This window comes from Falco biarmicus, chromosome 1 (assembly GCF_023638135.1).
Source record: "Falco biarmicus isolate bFalBia1 chromosome 1, bFalBia1.pri, whole genome shotgun sequence".
NCBI lineage: Eukaryota > Metazoa > Chordata > Aves > Falconiformes > Falconidae > Falco > Falco biarmicus.
In genome coordinates, this window is record NC_079288.1 from 27,763,401 (window position 1) to 27,781,360 (window position 17,960).

At 54.4% G+C, this 17,960-nt stretch overlaps 1 protein-coding gene across 2 annotated transcripts in view; it reads left to right on the forward strand.

Moving 5' to 3' along the window:
• The first annotated feature begins 570 nt into the window (after window positions 1–570).
• The window catches only part of SEZ6L (seizure related 6 homolog like), a 50,847-nt gene continuing 33,457 nt past the window's right edge, over window positions 571–17,960 (forward strand). For both annotated transcript variants that reach the window (XM_056326744.1, XM_056326745.1), the window contains exon 1: window positions 571–968. In XM_056326744.1, coding sequence (XP_056182719.1) covers window positions 902–968 — 67 coding nt within the window. In that variant the 5' untranslated portion in view covers window positions 571–901. The remainder of the gene's footprint in view (window positions 969–17,960) is intronic.

The window sequence follows — 17,960 nt, forward strand, 5'->3', positions numbered from 1 at the left end:
GACTCTGGGGCACCCATGATCCCAAGGGGCGCAGGGGGCCTGCATCAGCCCCCCCCCCCCCCCCCCCCCCCCCAGCACCACTGCCCTATTGACAGCCTGCTTGTGGGGAACCCGAGGAGAGGGAAAAGGGATAAAGATGGGCTTAAGTAGGGAGGCAAGAGGGGCTTGGGGTGCTGAGAGGGGCCTCAGGTGCTGGGTGGGGGGGATGCTGAGAGGGGTTTTGGGTGCTGAGAGGGGCTTCAGGTGCTGAGAGGGGCTTGGGATGCTGAGAGGGTTTGGAGATGCTGAAGTAGGCTTGGGGTGCTGAGGGGGGCTTGGGGACAAGGGACAGTGGAATGATACAGGAGACTGGGCACAGGCTGAGCGAGGCCTGCAGCAGGGAGCACAGCCCCCCCCCCCCCCCCCCCCCCCGCAGGCTGGGGGGGTACCGGGGCCCCCGGAGCCTTGGGGAACGGAGGAAGCCACGGGGGACCGGGGGCGGCTGAGGAGATACGTAGGGGGCTGCGGGTCGCCGGGGCAGACCCGGGCCGAGGAAAAGCGGCGGGTCGCTGGGGCTGGGGCTGGGGCCAGCCGGGGGGGCCGGGGGAGGCGCGGGCGGGGCCGGAGCGCGCGACGCTGCGCGGGGACCGGGGCGGCCACCGGCGCCCTCCCCCGCCGCTCGCTCCGCACCGCTCCACGCCGCGCCGCGCCGCTCCTCTCCGCCCTCCGCCGCTCCCCGCGCCCGCTCCGGCTCCGGCGGCAGCCCCGGCCCCCGCCCCCGGCCCGGCCCCGCTCGGCTCGGTTCGGCTCGGCTCGGCTCGGTTCGGCTCGGCTCGGCTCGGCTCGGCTCGGCTCGGCTCGGCTCGGCTCGGCTCGGCTCGCAGCAGCGCGGAGGCTCCGCCGCGCCCGCCGCCGCCGCACCATGCCGGGGCCCCGCGGGCTCTGCCTGCTCGCCCTGCTGCTGGGCAGCCCCGCGGCCCCGCGGCCAGGTAAGCGGGGCGGAGCGGGCAGGGGCTGAGGCGCGGAGCAGAGCGGGGGCTCCTCGGGCACGGCCGCCGGGGCCCTGCGTCTGCCGGTCGGGGGTGCGAGCGCTGCCGGGGAAGGGGGCACCGGCCGGGGCGGGGGTGAGGGGGGACGCAGCCGTGGCCGGGGAGTGGGAGCTCGAACCGGGAGGGGATGCTGGAACCTGCCGTGCTACCGCCGACCGGGCACCCCCTGTTTCTGCTGCTCCCCGGGCCGGGCTGAAACTTCTGGCATTCCTTGGAGAGGACAGCGCTGGCACCGGCACCGGCACCGGTGGCGGCGGGGCCCGGCGGGACAGCGGCGGCTCAGCACCGAGGCGCGGACAGCTCCCGCAGCCCGCCCGGGTCCTGCCGGGGCCGCCCGGGCACCCGAGTCCTAACGGCGATCGCTGCGCAACGGGGGCCGTGTCCCCCGGGGGCCCTGCGGACCCTCCGCCTCCATCCCGCCCCTGTCCCCAGCCCCTGGTGTCCCCAGCTCCCGGTGTCCTCGGTGCCAGGTCCTCGCCGCTGCTCCCGTCCCACCGGCAGTGGCATGCAGAGGGTGGCCGTGGGGTGGTGCATGTTTACCCAGGGGCTGCATGTTCATTCCACGTGTTCCACGTTTCCACGCAGATCCGCTCCCTCTCCCCCTGCCGTGATGGCAGACCTAAGAATAGGCTCCGGGACCTGTTTGCGGGTGACTTGACAAAGTCATTGCAAACTAGCGCGGTGCTTAAAGATCTCTAGAGTGGTGCCTGCTCCCGGCCTCCGGTCACTGGAAGGCGGCGGTGGGGAGCAGCGGCCGGGTCTGGTGCGCTGCTGGCCGTGGTTACGGTGCGGGCTGCTCAGAGGGAGAACGGCCTCGGTGCCTGCCTGTGCTGCAGTGTTTGTGCAGGGCCCGGGAGCTGACCTCTAGGGCCGATGGTGCGTTTTTAGCAAAGATTAACAGCTCTTGGTGGCAGGAGGGCTGTGCAGTGCTGCCCGCTCGGCTTTGGTTTCTGTTCTCATGTTCAGATCGCATTAAAAGACTGACTTTTTTGGTCTCAAACCTGGCTCTCCATATAGGTATTATATTACAGAAACCATCCTTCTTTCCATGTAAAAAAGCAAAACTGGGCATAGATTATGGCATTTTCTCTCTCACCTGCATGGGTTTGTGTTCTGTGTATGGACATGCATGTATATATGAAGGAATCAGGTCTGAAGTCTCTATCTCCAATCGCTGGCATCCTGTCTCAGTGTCGGAGCAAATAGCAAGACACATTTCTCCAGCATGTTACACAAACGATCTCATCCAGGCTGCTGGTGAGCTGCTGCAGGAGATGTGTGTGTACAGCGATAGTCCCCGTGCTGCCAGGGGGGCCGGGGGAGCTGGGCAAACAAACCGGGAGAGTGCAGGGCCCAGGACAGGGCTTACAGCTCCAGTGCTGCCTCGTGCTCCAGAGGCGGGGGGGGTGGTGGTGCCCCAGTCCCGAGCACCTCCTGGGAGCATCAGCAGGAAGCTCAGCTCCTCAGGAACAGGATTTGGCCCTTATGGCAAGCACGATCTGTCATAAATCTCAGGGCAGGAGAACACAGCGTACTGAAGTCCTCTTTCCTTGGCAGAGAGGGAGCTGATAAATAGTTGATAAATAGTTGACCGTTTACAAGGTTTGGCGAATTATTGCTGTAAAATCCCAAACTCTTGCACATGCAGCTCTGGAGCTGACAGTGACGTGGCAGCTCTCCCCATTCCCCAGGGGGTGGCTTGTCGATCTGTTTGTAGGAGGTCACAGCCGGGGCTCAGATTAGCAAACCCTGCTGTTCTTAAACTGTGAGGGGGAGCAGGATCAGACCCTGCAGAGAGGGTTTGTTGTGCTCTGTCTGCCTGCTCTTTCAGTTCGTGCTTTCAAGAAACAACTAATTTCACATGACTTGCACCCATCGGTCGCTCAGCTGGTGGCTTTTTGGTGCTTTGCACTTGTGAAGCCATTTAGATCAACACAGAGGAGGTGTGAAAGCCTCTCCTCTCAGCATCCGCTTACAGCCACCCACCAGCACGGAGCACAGCAGCAGAACAGGCAGCAGAGGCACGTCCCTTCGCAAGGACTTGTGCCAGGAGGCTCCGGGCAGCAGCGTGCAAAGAGCGCTGTCACAGGCATGGATACTTATTCAGCGCCGTGAATACAGCGTGCAACCACGGGGCGTGCAAGCAGGCCACGTCCAGTCCGGCAGCTGCAGGCAGGGGAGGGCAGCAGTGCTGCCTGTGAGCCCGTGCTGCCCGGGTGAGCTTGGACTGGGACCGATGCTGGGCAAAACCCGGGCGCTGGGGACGGTGGGGACACAGCCAGACCCCCTGGGAGGTCCGGGGTTTCTAAATATATCCCGTTTGGGGTGTCCACTAGAGGTTGCGATGAGACCAGCAAATCCTTCCTGAGGCTGCTTGCCGATTGCAGAGAAGCAACTCGGGGAGTGCTGAGCATCGGGCTCCACCTAGCCCGGTCACCTGGGCTCCCCCTGCTCTTCTTCAAGGCATTTGGGCACCTCCAGGCTAGTTGTCGAGCAGAATAGCGAGCTACAGGGGATCACCTGGCTTTGTGGTGAGCGCAGCGTCATGGGAGAATTTTTCCAGACAATCAGGTGTGTCCAGCAGGAAGGAAAACCGAGCATGAACTCATCGAGTGCTGCAACAAGTGAGCAGTGTGCTCTCACTGCAGTCAGCTGCACCCCAAGTGGTACCATCTCAAGCAAAGAGATAATAGCTCACAGTCAGGCTGCCAGTGGGCTGTGCGGCCAGAGATAACAGGGAACGGAACTTGTCTGATGGAGAGGTATCAGAGGCCCTAATAAATGTCTCCTCTTCCTTCTCTCCCCCTTGGCAGAAAGAATCAGGAAAGTCTGGATCAGTAGCAAATGAAATTAGTATCTCTCAGCTCTCTACTTCTCCTGTATTGCTGCCTTTATGAATATATGAAGATGCTATTTAAAGTGTATGTTTTGTGGATGCCAAAGATGTTTCCTTCTATACATTTTTAACTTTGTCAGTGCAGAATTTGATACGCGTACATGGGGCTGAAGAGGCAGGCTGTAGACCAATTAAGCTAAACAAGCTCGCTTGGCATACAGAATGCCACACAGAGGTCTTATAAAAGCAAACTGTGTAAAAAGGGAAGTGCAGAACATACCAGTGTATAATCCATCCCTTGTAGCTCTAAGTCAGATTCCGCTGGGTTCAGAAATTAATAGATAATAAGTCATGGAAGAGCCAGTATGCACAGAGGCATGGCAGGGCATCACTGGATGGGTAACACGGGCATCAAAAATGTCTGGTGTGAGAATGGCATGTCCTGCCAGAGGGCAGGGTTATTCCTGCGGTTATTCAGGGTCAGAGCCTGTGGCGCTTCATTATCCCATTTTGAACAAACAGATATATTTTTTTTAAATTAAATGGGCTCTGTATGATTAAATAACATGCAGCTTTTGATCTAGACTGCAAGCATCCTCAGAAATCGGTGTATTTTACATCCTGTGTCATTGCAATGAGTACAGCCAGTTCCAGTGGGCTTTGGGGAAAAAAAAAAAAAAAGAGACTAACCTTCTGTGAGCAATCCAAAAGTAATTTACTTGATGTGATTTTATTTTTCAAATATCTGAAAGTGGTTACTGAACAGTATAATAGCATCATAGAATTGTTTAAGTTGGAAAAGACCTTTAGGATCATTGAGCCCAACTGTTAACCCAGCACTGCCAAGGCCACCACTAAACTATGTCCCTAAATGCCACATCTACATGTCTTTTAAATATCCCCAGGGATCGTGACTCCACCACCTCCCTGGGCAGCCTATTCCAATGCTTGATCACCCTTTTGGTGAAGAATTTTTTCCTAATACTCAATCTAAACCTCCCCTGGTGCAACTTCAGGCCATTTCCTATTGTCCAGTTGCTTGTTATCTGGGAGAAGAGACCGACCCCTAGCTGGCTACAACCCCCTGTCAGGCAGCTGTAGGGAGCAATCAGGTCCTCCCTGAGCCTCCTCTCCAGGTTAAAGAGCCCCAGTGCCCTCAGCTGCTTCTCACAGGGCTTGTGCTCCAGCCCCCTCCCCAGTCCCACTGCCCATTTCTAGACACACTGCAGCCCCTCAGTGTCTGTCTTGGAGTGAATGTCCCAAACCTGAACCCAAGATTTGAGGTGAGGCCTTACCAGTGCCAGGTACAGGGGGGTCACTGCGCTGGTCCTGCTGGCCACACTGTTTCAGATACAAGCCAGGATGCTGTTGGCCTTCCTGGCCACCTGGGCACACAGCTGGATCATGTTCAGCTGGCTGTTGACCAGCACTCCCAGGTCCTTTCCCACCGGGCGGCTTTCCAGCCGCTCTTCCCCAAGCCTGTAGCATTGTCTGGGGTTGGTGTGACCCATGGGCAGGACCTGGCACTGAGCTGTGTTGAACCTCATACAACTAGCCTCAGCCCATCGACCCAGCCTGCCCAGCCCCCCCTGCAGAGCCTCCTGCCCTCCAGCACATCAACACTGCCCCCAACTTGGTCTCATCTCAAACTTACTGAGGGGGCACGTGATTCCCTCATCCAGATCATCAATAAAGATATTAAACAGGACTGGCCTCAGTACTGAACCCTAGGGACACCCCGTGTGCCCGGCTGCCAGCGGGATGTAACTCCATCCACCACAGCTCTTTGACCAGGCCAGCCAGCCAGCCTCTTACCCAGTGCAGAGCACATCCATCCCAGCCAGGAGCAGCCAGTTTCTCCAGGAGAATGCTGTAGAAGACAGTGTCAAAGGCTTTAGTAAAGTCCAGGCAGAGAACATCCACAGCTTTCCCCCATCCGCTAGGCAGGTCACCTTGTCATAGAAGAAGATCAGGCTGGTCAAGCAGGACCTGCCTTCCATAACCCCATGCTGACTGGGCCTGATCCCGTGGCTGTCCTGCACATGCTGCATGATGGGACTCAATATGATCTGCTCCATAACCTTCCCTGGCACTGAGGTCAGGCTGACAGGTCTCCAGTTCCCAGAGGTTCCCTCTTTCCAGCCCTTCTTGTAGATGGACATCACACTGGCTAACCCCCAGTCTGCTGGGACCTCCCCGGTTAGCCAGGACTGCTGATAAAGGATTGAAAGTGGCTCGGTGAGCCACCAAGGAAATCCTGTTACAAAACACAGGTTATATTTTAATTAGCATAACGTGCAGTTACATGGCTGGAACTGGAGCCTGCCAATAAATATATCTTTCAGGAGTTCAGATAGATGTCTATAGGAAATACAGCATGAGCACTGGCTTTCCAATTTTCCAGTCCATCAGGATGGATTTACACTCTTGTCAGCAGTATGAAATTGCTGAATTCAGTGGGGAGAGAATTCTGTGTCTTTAACCACTTGATTTGCCAGGCACAGGGTGCTCGGTAAGGCAGGAATGTGTCCCTGCTTCGGTCCGAGGGACACAGAAGCAATGTGGGGGGGTCGCCCACCAGACGGGCAGGATGAAGGATGAAGGGTGAAGGATGGCACCCTGACAAGCACCCACCCCCTTGCCCTGCTTTAGGGCTTCGGCAGAGCCAGCACCAGGATGAACCGAACCAGTATCAAATGCAGTGCACAGGGCAAGCCCTGGGGCTGTTGGCGGTACCTGCCCATCCCCCTTCATTAGCAGAGTGGTGCACAGGGACAAAGCCGACATTTCCAGCAGACCACAGCTCAGGAGCAGACACCCCAGGGTGCAGCCGTGGCCAGCACCCATAGCAGCAGTGATGGTGACCTGCCATACTTCCAGCCATGGCCTTGGGACAGCAGTGGGGAGCAGTGTGTGTGCCAGGGGGGGTTAGATCTGCTGTGGGTGGCAAACAAAAGTGCTTCAAAGTCCTTGTGTTGGCTGTGCTAGGCCAGGATCGACATCCCTTGGGGAGGGTGCTGGCAGAGCCCAATGAAGCTGCTTTTCTACTGCTGCTTTCAGAGGGAGGTCACACACATGTGGTCAAACCAGCCACAAGAAAATGCCATTGGACTCCTGCCAAAGAGGCACAGAAGGGCAGGGAGCCCCTCTGCCTGCCCCAGCAGCACCCACTGTGCAGGGTGCTCATTGTTCCCCCTGCCAGCTCAAAGGGAAGAAGTGTTTGGCCAACAATGTAATTTAAAGAGAGACAGAACAATCTTTAACATGTCCTAAGGTAAAACACTGGACCCCATGGAGCTGGAGGTCTGGGATCCCAGCTGAAGCCTGGGACGTCTCCAGCCATGCTGCAGTGCTGTGAGGCCCTGGGCACAGGTCCGTGCTGTGTGCTACTCTCTGCTGAGATGGAGAGCAAAGCAGAGAGTGTTAGGAAGGCTCTGGGGAGGCTGCAGGAGGGTGAGGGAGGATTTGGCATCACTCTGACTCAGGTTGCTGTGGTTCAGCTGCTGCTCGTAACTGGCTTTCCAGAGCCCTTCCCAAAATGACCTGCTTCACAACATAATTTTTCAAGCTGATGTGCACGTGGGTGATGCCTAGATCAGATGCAGGGAGGTGACTTGTGTGATACAGGTGCTTCAACTGCTCTCACTGCAGCCCTGCACCTAACCCGGTGTCGGGGCACCGCAGTCTGCATAAGCCAGGATGAAGTGAAGGAGAACTGCTTTGCAGACAGCAGCCCCTTTCTGCTGTGTTGCTAAGGGAAGGTGTCCTTCATTTCAGAGGACAGGCCACCAGCTGCCTGTCTGTCTGCCTTGTTTCACAGCTTGTTAACAGACAAGTTGTTCAGGATGTTCTTGCACAGTCCCGTGGGGCTGGTCTGCTCTATCCACATCCTGCTCCGGTGAAGATCTGTCTGCTGCAGCCTTGCCCTGGCAGGAGAGGAAAGCCCGGGACAGATGGATGCTCATTCGGTGTGCTTCTGCACCCTAGCCCTGAGCCCAGGCTTCCCAGCAGCTCTCCCAAAGAAAATGGAGCTGCTCAGGCAGGACGAGCTGCTTGCCCACTGCCATCCCCCTCTACTGGGTTTGCATGGCAAGGTTTTGTAGTTTTAGGGCTACAGGGGCGGCTTTTGTGAGAAGCTGCCAGAATCTTCCCCTATGCCCGATGGAGCCCACGCCAGCTGGCACTTGGCTGGACCCGCCGCTGGCCAAGGCTGAGCCCATCAGCCATGGTGGCAGTGCCTCTGGGATAAAGTATCTAAGAAAGGAGGAAAAAATGGCACAACAGCAACTTCAGCTGGAGAGAGGAGTGGGAATATGTGAGAGCAGCAGCCCTGCAGGCAGCAGGAGAGCAGGAGGGGCAGCAGGGGCTCCCAGCACCAGAGCAGAGACTCCCCAGCAGCCCAGGGGAAGCCCACGGTGAGGCAGCTTGTGCCTCCAGCCCACAGAGCCCACAGGGAGCAGGTCCCCACCCCCTGCAGCCCGGGCAGGACCCCACGCTGGGGCAGGGGGGTGCCCAAATGAGGCTGTGACCCAACAGCAGCCCCCACTGGACCATCTCCTGGAGGCATCTATGGCCCCCTGGAGAGGAGCCCAGGGCTGCTGGCAGGGCTTGGGGCCCCGCAGGGACCCGTGCTGGAGCCAGCTGTGCCTGAAGGATTGCATCCCATGGGAGGGATTCACACTGGAACGGTGTGTGAAGAGCTGTAGCCTCTGGAAAGGACTCATGTTGGAAAAGTTCATGGAGAACTCTCTCCCGTGGGAGTGACCCCATGCTGGGGCAGGAGAAGAGTGTGAGGAGGAAGGAGCGGCAGAGACAACATGTGATGAACTGACTGCAGCCCCTATTGCCCATCCCCCTGCACCACTGGAGGGGAGGAGGGAGAGAATTCAGGAATGACGTTGAGCCCAAGAAGAAGGACTTTTTTAAAGTTTTTAAGATTTGGGTTTATTTCTCATTATCCTACTCTGGTTTCATTGGTAATAAATCACACTAATTTCCCCAAGTCAACGCTGCTTTGCCTGTGACAGTAATTGGTGAGTGATCTCTCCCTGTCCTTATCTCTATGAGCTTTTTGTTGTACTTTCTCTCCCCTGTCCAGCTGAAGAGGGGAATGCTAATGTGGCTTTGGTGGGAACCTGGCATCCAGCCAGGGTCAACCCACCACATCTCAGGCACAATTGCTACAGCAACTGCACCACTGGGAAGATGAAGGGGAATAAATGAACTTCTGATACTTGCAGTGACCCCCTTGTCACTCAGCTCTCTTATCTCTCAGACTTCATCCATAAGGATTTCAGAAATCAGAGGAGATCCACAGAGCTGGGCAGCTGGAAGAGCTGGCTGGAGCCTGGGATGGAAGAGGCAAAGCCGGGAAACAGCTGGAAGAAAGAAGACTAATTTGTTATAAGGGAGAGTAAAGCACTGTGGATTTCTAGCAGAGCCTATGGCATAGGCTGTATAAGCAAGTACAAGCGTTGCTTATCTTTGACTTGAATCTACAGCCGTGGTCCCTATGGCTGGAGGGATGTGTGAGCAGTCACAGCTGATGCCTGTGTCCTGACGCAGCTTGGCACCCTCTGGCAGGCCCAGGCCCCCCCCCCCCGACAAATGAGGGGGCAGGTGATCAGCAAGGAACTGCCAGGAACTTTAAAAATTAGGGGCTGCAGCTGGCACAGAGAGAGAGTGCTCCTTCTGTGCTTTCGAGAAGACACTATTTCTGGCCCAATATCTTTCTTACATGACATGGATGTGGAATAACAAACCCTTTGAAGCGTGTTGCTGTGTTTCAGCATCATGCCATTAAAGCTGCTGGAGTTGCACTGATTTGTAAAAGCAGGGATGCAGCTGAGTGGCCCAGTCCTTGTCTGCAGCCAGAGCTGCCGGGGGAGCGAGCTGGGGGAGCCCAGATTTAGCCCCACAGTCCCCCTGTGTGGGCATCACCCCGGGCTGGCCAGATGCAGGGGTGGAGGGGGGTGACAGCCCCGTGGCACAGGGGACTGTCTGCTGCAGTGCTCTGTCCCCGTGATGGCTGGGGGGCTCAGGGCCGCAGGCACACAGAGGTAATGCTGTCCCTGACTGGGGGCCTCCCTGGGCTTGGGCTGGGGACTGTGTTCCCGGGGCGCTGAGAAGCTGCTTTCCCCTCTGTTCCTTCTTTTGCTTGCTAAAATTCATGGCTCTGGTGCAGCTGAGGCTGACACGCTCACAGTGTGGGCAGAGAGCACAGCCCCAGCTTGCCACCTCTTTTATTTTTCCCTTTTCTCCTCCTTTTTGTTTCCCTGAGGAGAGGCCAGAATAGCAGCTGACCAGAAGGGACCTGAGTGCTGGCTGACCTGGAGCTTTCCTGAAGCAAAGCAAGGAAGCTCTGCCTGGATTCCCCAGGTCTGTGTTGTGCAGGGACAAGCACAGATTTGTCCAGAACTTTCTCCCTTTTCCCAACCCCAGGATCCCATCACTTGCAGTAGAAGGTGTTCAACCACTGCAGAACCCAAGCAGCTCCCCAAGGGCAGGGCCAGGGCCTTGGCTCTGTATCCCCTCTGGCAGGGGTGGGGAGTGCAGAAAGGAAAAGGGCATCAGCACCCCAGGACAGGTGGATGCAGCGGGAAGGTACAAGGAAACTTGATGCAACCAAAAGCCTTAAGCTCCTGGCAGCGGGGAGGGAATGTATGAGAAGCCTGGCCACTAAACCCAGCTCTGAAGGTGTGATTCCAAGTGCAAAGCTTTAGTCTGGGAAGGAAATTTGGTGCCAAAATGCAAAGGCATCCAAAAATTTAAGCGCAACAGAAGGAACATCTGTGGGACTGATCCCAGAGCTGTGTAATCCGCTTGGCAAAAGATTTTTACATCTCTGTCCGTCTCACTGTCTTGCACACTTGTGCCTTATGTGCCAAAGCAAGGAACCAGGGCACCAGCAGTCATGCTTAGGAGAGGCAGCTCTGCAGGCGAGACCCCAGAGAAGGGACAGCAAACACGGTCCCCAGGGCTGCTGGGGTAGTTTCAATGACATGCTTCAGTCCATCAGCAAGGGAACTACCATGGGGACCTGGCACTGCCATGGAGAGCTGGGGCAGAGCAGGCAGGAGTGGGCTGGGGGGTGCCGGTGGGAGCAGTTCTGCTGCTGGTCCCCTGCGGGCAGGGAAGGAGCAGGGATGGAGGGGTGTCCCGTGAGATCTTGTGGCGGTTGCTGTTGGGCTTGGTGTAGTTCTGTGAGCAAAGCACTAAACTGATGAAGATATTAGATTAGTCCAAGCACCCAGGCACTAATGGAAGAGGAATAATGTGGAGTGAGTGAGGGAATGTTCTGGAAACTGGTCAATTCGGGGTGATTTCAGAGTTAGTCAGAACAGCTGAAAATACTTAGAATTCAAGAGAGAATCTCCATCTGACTTTTTAGGGTGGATTAATGGAGCATGTCAACATTTTGTGGATGACATCCTTCATCTCGGGTAGATTGGTGGCTGGGGGACAATACCAAACAACATCACTTCTGATATCCCCTCCACCGCCTCCCTGCAGCCCTGCAGCTCTTTCCCTGACAATGGGGCTGCATGATGATAGGAAGGAATGGGGCTTGCATTTTCTGATGATGATTTAAATGCAATTTCAGTAAAAAAATCAGGCTGTTCCTAACAGTCCTAAACTTCCGTTTGCAAAGATACCAAGTCCCTAAAATGAAAGACTACTTTTGCATGAGCCCTAACAGCCTCCCAGTGCTCCCAGCACACCCGCAGCATCCCCACCCACAACGAGGAACTCTGCAAATACAGCTTAGCAGATGCCTGCTTGGACACACCTTTACCCCACTGCACAAAGGAGGGAAGGATTTTAAAAAAGAAAGGTAGATGATGCTAGCAACATTAAAAACACGATGCAAGTGCTGCTTTGTTGTTAGTGGGGTTGGGGGGGGTGCATAGCTCTGCCACCCTGGTACCCAGGCTGGCCTGGGGCAGGATGCAATGCTGTGCTCCAGCACCAAGAGCATCCTTACAGATGTCAGACTATTCCCAGCACTGTCACGGCAGTCACCTCTGGTGCAGAGGGAACAGATCCTGGGGTAATGCTGCCCAATGCAGCTACCACCTGCAAAGCTGTCCCAAAACCCAGCACCCTGAGATGTGGAAAACCTGTTTTCCAGAGCACACAGCCCCCATCAGACAACTTGGTTCCCTTCACCCCATATCATCCATCCAGCTTATTCGTGCAGCAGTTTTTAAATTGCTGTTGGACACTATATTTACATAAATATGTGAGCCAATGAGGTCTAAAACCCTGGTGAGCTCTAAATGGTGTATTAGGTTTCGGAAAGAGGATTTTATCAATTTACTGAGAGTACAAATCAACAGAGCAGAATTTACAAACCCATCAAAAAGCGAGGTGACAGTTTAGAATTAATCCTCTGCCTGAGGCACACAATGTACCTCCACAAACATCTCCCAGCATAGATATATTTGAGAAATAGTGAAAGAAAATGTAACTTCTAATGCCTTTGTACACTGCCAGTGAAACGGCTGCAGCATCATTGGGGAGATGAATGGAACTAATGTCATTGGGAAGGTGCTGCCGCCTCTCACTTTATTTTTATCCAAGACTCAGTCCCCAGCCTGTGTTGAAATATTTCAGTTAGTGTTTGTGCCAGAATTTCCCCAAAAGAAAACTTCCCCACTAATCTCTCTTCCTCATTCATTCTTAAAAAATAATAATAATAATAATTTAGTTTCTCCACACCCACTGCTTGGAGCAGCATTGGAGCCCACGTGTCATGGGGGGCATGAGTCTGCCTGTGCTGCCAGGGTTGGATGGTGCTGGTGGGTGGCTTTGGCTTTGGGGCAGTAACCAGCAGTGTCTGGGGCCATTTGTGCCTGGAGAGGTGCAGGGGTCAGGGGTCTTCTCGGGCTGGGTGGGATGCTCCAGGTGCCCATGGCCCCTGCCTGGCTCCCAGGTGGGCAGCAGCCCTGCTCTCCTCTGGCATTTGCTGGGCAGTGGCACTGCTCCTTGGGTAAGGAGGGAAAACAGCTTTTGCTCTCCAAACCCAGCACAGCACCCTGAAGGCATGAGGATTCCTTCTCCTGTGCCCTTCCAACCGCAGGATGCGTGCGGCTACCGCCTCTGCCAGGAGCTGGGGCTGCTCTCCCATAAGGGGTTTAGAGCTGACACGTAGATGAAATCAGTGAGGCAATTTTAAGTAAAAGCAAACTTTTCAAGCTATCTAATCAAAAAATATAAAGGCTTCTTTTCAGCTTTTGTTTCCAGTACACAGAGGAGCCCATGCCTGCCAGCGGTGAAATGGCTGTCTTTGTTGTGTAGATGACTGTGAAGGACACAGGCTGCGTTCCCATTTAGGAACGCATTGAGGCTTTTTTGGAATTCATTAGGAAAGGTAGGGAGGGAAGGGTGCAGCAAAACAAGAGCCCTTGCAGCTGCAGCCTAATGCTCTCCTGACAGTGACACAGGGGAGGATCAGCCTGCTCCCCCAGAGGCAAGTCTTTGTAGTTTTTCCACTGCAAAATGCCTTTTACATAGACATCTAAAAGCATTTTCCATTCCTCTACTGGGGCTTATCTAGAGTCTGCAGTGACAGGCAAACTGCACCACCAGCACCCCAGCTGCTTGCCAGCATTGTTGCAGCTGCAGTCCCAGCCAGAAGCCACCACACCTCCTCGCAAAGACCCATCCAACACGACCTGAATGGCTCTGCTGCATGTCAGCATCTGCTCCTGTCTTCTACAGACTTTTGCTGCTCTTGTATAGGCCCAAAACTTGCATGGAGCAGCGGTGTCGAGGCTCTGTGTGCCCACCAGCCTGCACCACAGGCAGAGGCATGCATGCACCTCACCTGCTCTGACCATGGCATCGCTGCTGCTCCATTGCCACAGCAGCCACCTGCATCCGACTGGTTCCCTGGGAGCCAAGCTAAGGCAGAACCAACAGCTCGCTCTGCTCACCCAGCAGACATTCAACATTTCCTGCAGGCTCAGGCACCGCATGTGCCTCAGCATTGCGGCTGGATCCAGAAAAATTGTGCCAGCCTCAGGAATCAGCAAGATTGGCTGTTTGCAGCCTCAGAATTGCCATGCTGGCCACCCATGCCGTAAAGAGCCAGCGCTTGCAAACCAAGAAGATAAAACCAATGCAGCAGAAACGCAGGCATGCCAATGAGAAGAGGGCGGTGCTGGGCTGCAGGCAGCATCCATCAGTCGGGCGCTGCCAGGGGAATGGCTGCTGGTGAAACACAATGGGGAGATGCTCCATGGTGCAAAAAGTCCCCCAGGCTGACGGGATGCAGCGCAGGGCGACTGCAACTCATTATTGCTCATTGGTACATTGTCACCCAACCGCACAAATTGAATTGAGTCATGGCAAATAACGTCTCCTTGAGTGACTCAGATTATCCAAGCGAGCTTCCATAGGCAAAGGCTGTATTTTTCCACATTTCCACTCCACATGCATCAAGTCAGCCTCACAAGTAAAGTCTTTCTTAAATTATACAGCGTTGCATCTTTCATCAAAACAAGAAGCCCGAACAAATAGCAAAGGTAACAGCCCACTTAAAGTCCGGGCTATGAGCCTAGCATTAGATTCAACTCTGAAAAAAGCATTCGGCTCTGAAAAATTCCTTCCTAAGACTCCCAGCGCCATTCCCAGTTACAGGCCAGAGCATTCTCTGATGGAAAAATACATATAAGTTTACGTTAAACTTGCTGCTGCTGCTCTTCCCATTCCCATGCGATTAGCTGTCGTGTTTCTAATGAGCAAACAGCCCTAACCCCGGGCCTCCCGACTCCAGCCACTGCTCCAGAAACTGCTACGGGCTCTGCTGCACCTTGTAGGCTGCTGCCCTCCCCCCCTGCCAGCTCGGAGCGGGACCTGGGGGGGACCATCCCCACGTGTGGTCGGTCCAGGTCCCCTTCAGCAGCAGCTGGTCCTTCCCTGAGCATTTAATATTGCACATAAAAAAGGCAATCCTTAAAAACAGATTTATTTCCCAGATGTGCCTATTTTAATCATACTGCACTGCTATCAAAAGTATGTTAAAAATTACAATTAACTGGTAGGAACATAAACAATAGCAGCAGTAGAAAAAAACTTATCCAACTTGCATGACACACTGGTTTTTATAATTTGCTGATTCGTTACCTGCTGGGAAGAACAGTGCCAGGTACTTTCTCACTGCATTTCCCAATCAGCAGGGTATGTCAAAAATAATAATATAGCCAGGAAACACGCACAGGCACCAGTGATGTGACATGCATGTTTTACAAGAATATATGAGGAACATCTGACAAAGCCCCCTCTCCGCACCCTGATTCAAATATCAAAGCTCTTCTGGAGAGGCTTGTAGAGTGCCGCTGCTCCCTGAGCCGAGCCGGAGCAGCAGCCGCTGCGGTGGCACACGCTGCCAAAGCCGCTTTGATGGGAGGAGAAAGACTGGAAATTGAAGAGCTGCCCCTGAGGAGAGCCCGATGCACCAGCAGCACAGCAGGTCCAGCCCTGCTTCCCAGCACACCCACCCCGAGACAGGGCTGGTGCTAAAAACAGGCCTCAAGGGCTGGCGTTTAAGGGCTTTCTCATTTAACTCAATCCATCTGTGGTTAATGAACAAAACAGGCAATCATTTACATATTTGTGTTTTCTGATTTTTCTGTTTAAGGAATTCTGGGGAGTGGGGGAAGGTGATATTGCCCAGCTCCTTAAAAGGGAGATGTGTTTCCACATCACTCGTCGGTATCCTGTACCAGCTCCTATGGTGAAGCATGGTGGGGGTGCTCAGTGTGTCCCACCTGGGACGGGGAGGGCAAGATGAGAGTGCCCTGAGCCTGGTGGGACCCAGCTAGAGCCTCTGCGTGGGCACAGGGCAGGGTGAGGCACCTCCATGCAGGGCAGGACACCCTGATGTGGGTGGCACAGGAGAGCACCTACAGCGAGCATCTGCGGTGAGACACGACGGGAGAGGCAGACATGTGTTCTCTGCTGCCTGCCATGGTTCAGCTGGGGCCTCTTTGCCACATCCTCTTTGCTTGCTTATGACACGCATTTAGCTTTCTGCTTCTCTGTTTCAGGGGAATACGGGGGTTTCCTGGGCATTGGCGATGCCCTGGAAGCAGCACTGGGAGCAGAGGACTGGGTGCCCTGCAGCTTGTCAGGCTTGTTAGCTGGGTGCAGCGGCTGTGCCTGCCGTTGCTGCCCGAGCAGCCCTTGTGTGCTCTCAATAAAGAGCCTGTCGTCTTTGTTCCCAATGTACTTGCACCCCCACAAAGCCTATCATTATCCTTTCTGATATAATTAAGATCAATCAAATGGAATAATAGAGCAGAGGTCAAGGAAGGCAGTTACTTCCTCAGGGAACAAGGGTCTGCTTTCGTCAGAAATACCAGGGAGCCAGCTTAATTGTTCTAAATTTCAGAAATTACCAACGTACCTTATAATTGCATGTCCTCCTGCACTGGAGGGAGGAGGGACCCGAGGGAGGCTTTGTCTTGGAATTCACTGCGTGGCCCTGCATTCAGCTCTCACCCCACAGTCACTGCACCCCCTACCCTGGTGGATGCTGTCATAGGGCAGCATGGCTAAATTAGCTTTTTTTCAGGGTCCAATGGGTCATGCCACCAAAACCCAGCTGGTAGGAAACTCTCTGCCCAGCCGGTCCAATATGGGTGCATGCGGGTGCAGAGGGATGCAGAGGTGGCTGGAGCCGGGCAGGGGTGGGGGCTGCACCCTACCCTGGGAGTGAAGGCACCGATGCTGCTTCCCGTGCAGGAGGACCATGATTCTCTCATGACATCTTGATGACTAATGAAAATAAATTTGCTATATGTATTAATTAAAATAAAGTGCAGCGGCTTGTCATTGGGCTTGGTGGAAGAAGCTGTACATAGGTTATCATCATCCAGCATAGCACAGTGCAGAAATGGAATTAGTTCTGCCAGACCATCTTTAAAACACAAATCACTGATGACTGATACAGCTGACAATTAATTATATAAAAAACAGAGTCACTGGAAATAAAGCAAGAACTGAGAGGAGCACCAGCAGCAGCCCAGCTGCCCTGCAGTGATGGACCCAGGCTGGGCTGTGCACCCATCCCAGGTTCCAGGGCAGTGCAGGGTGGCAAAAGCTGTGCCAGCCCCAAGCTACTGCTCTGCTCCTGGCAGAATGACTCCATTTTACTAGGAAAAATTAAAAAAAAAAATAATTAAATAGAATTTTATATTTCTTCAGTCAAGAAGAAATTTATATTTCTTCTTGTCTGAAAACAGGTTAATTTTTGAAAAAGCTAGCCAGTGCACTGGTGCATCCTGCAGCATGGCAAGGCTGGATGCACAGTGACATGCTGGGTGCTGTCTCCTATATGGTGCTGAGCAGCTGGCTGTGCCGCTGACATGGGGAGCTGCCGTGCTGCCAAACCCGAAATTGTTTTGACATAATGAGGATCTGGCAGCTGAAGTGCAGTTTATTACTTTCTTTAGAGAGAAAATACTAAGTAATGGAAGAGGTGACTGCCCGATAAACTGCATCACATTTGCCTGGCGGTGTTCTGGGCTGTTAAATGGTGTTTGGGAGCAGAGCGTGTCCTGTCCCTTGGCCACGTGTGGTGTCGAGCTGTGATCACTCCGCTCCACCGGGGCACACCGGGCTGCGGCGTGGGAAAGGGGAGCACCGGGCTTTGCCCTAGTTACTAACAGCCTCCGCGGCACAGACCGTCCCTGTAATCAATGGAGTCCAATAACTATAATAACCACAAACATCAGTAACCCAACACTTTTCCTGCCTTCCTGATTGCTAGCAGCAGGAATGTTCGCAATCTGTCAGGAATCATTAGACGCCAGAGCTACATAATTTCAGAGGAGTACAACAGGGGTCTTTTCAAGGGCACTATGCAGTAGCAGGCAGCAGACGGGCAGGTTTCTGCATAGGCGCCACAAGGGGAGAAAATGCAAAGAAAAGCATTGCTTGGAAAAAAGTTTCTCAGGGCAGTTCCTTGGGGAGATGTGGGCTGCAAGCATCAGTGGGACATGACCCCAGTGCCTGGCCTGGCAAACCGACTAAGCAGGCGGAGCTGAAACTCCACTTAGTCCCCAGGGAGGGAGAAACGGGCCGTGCGC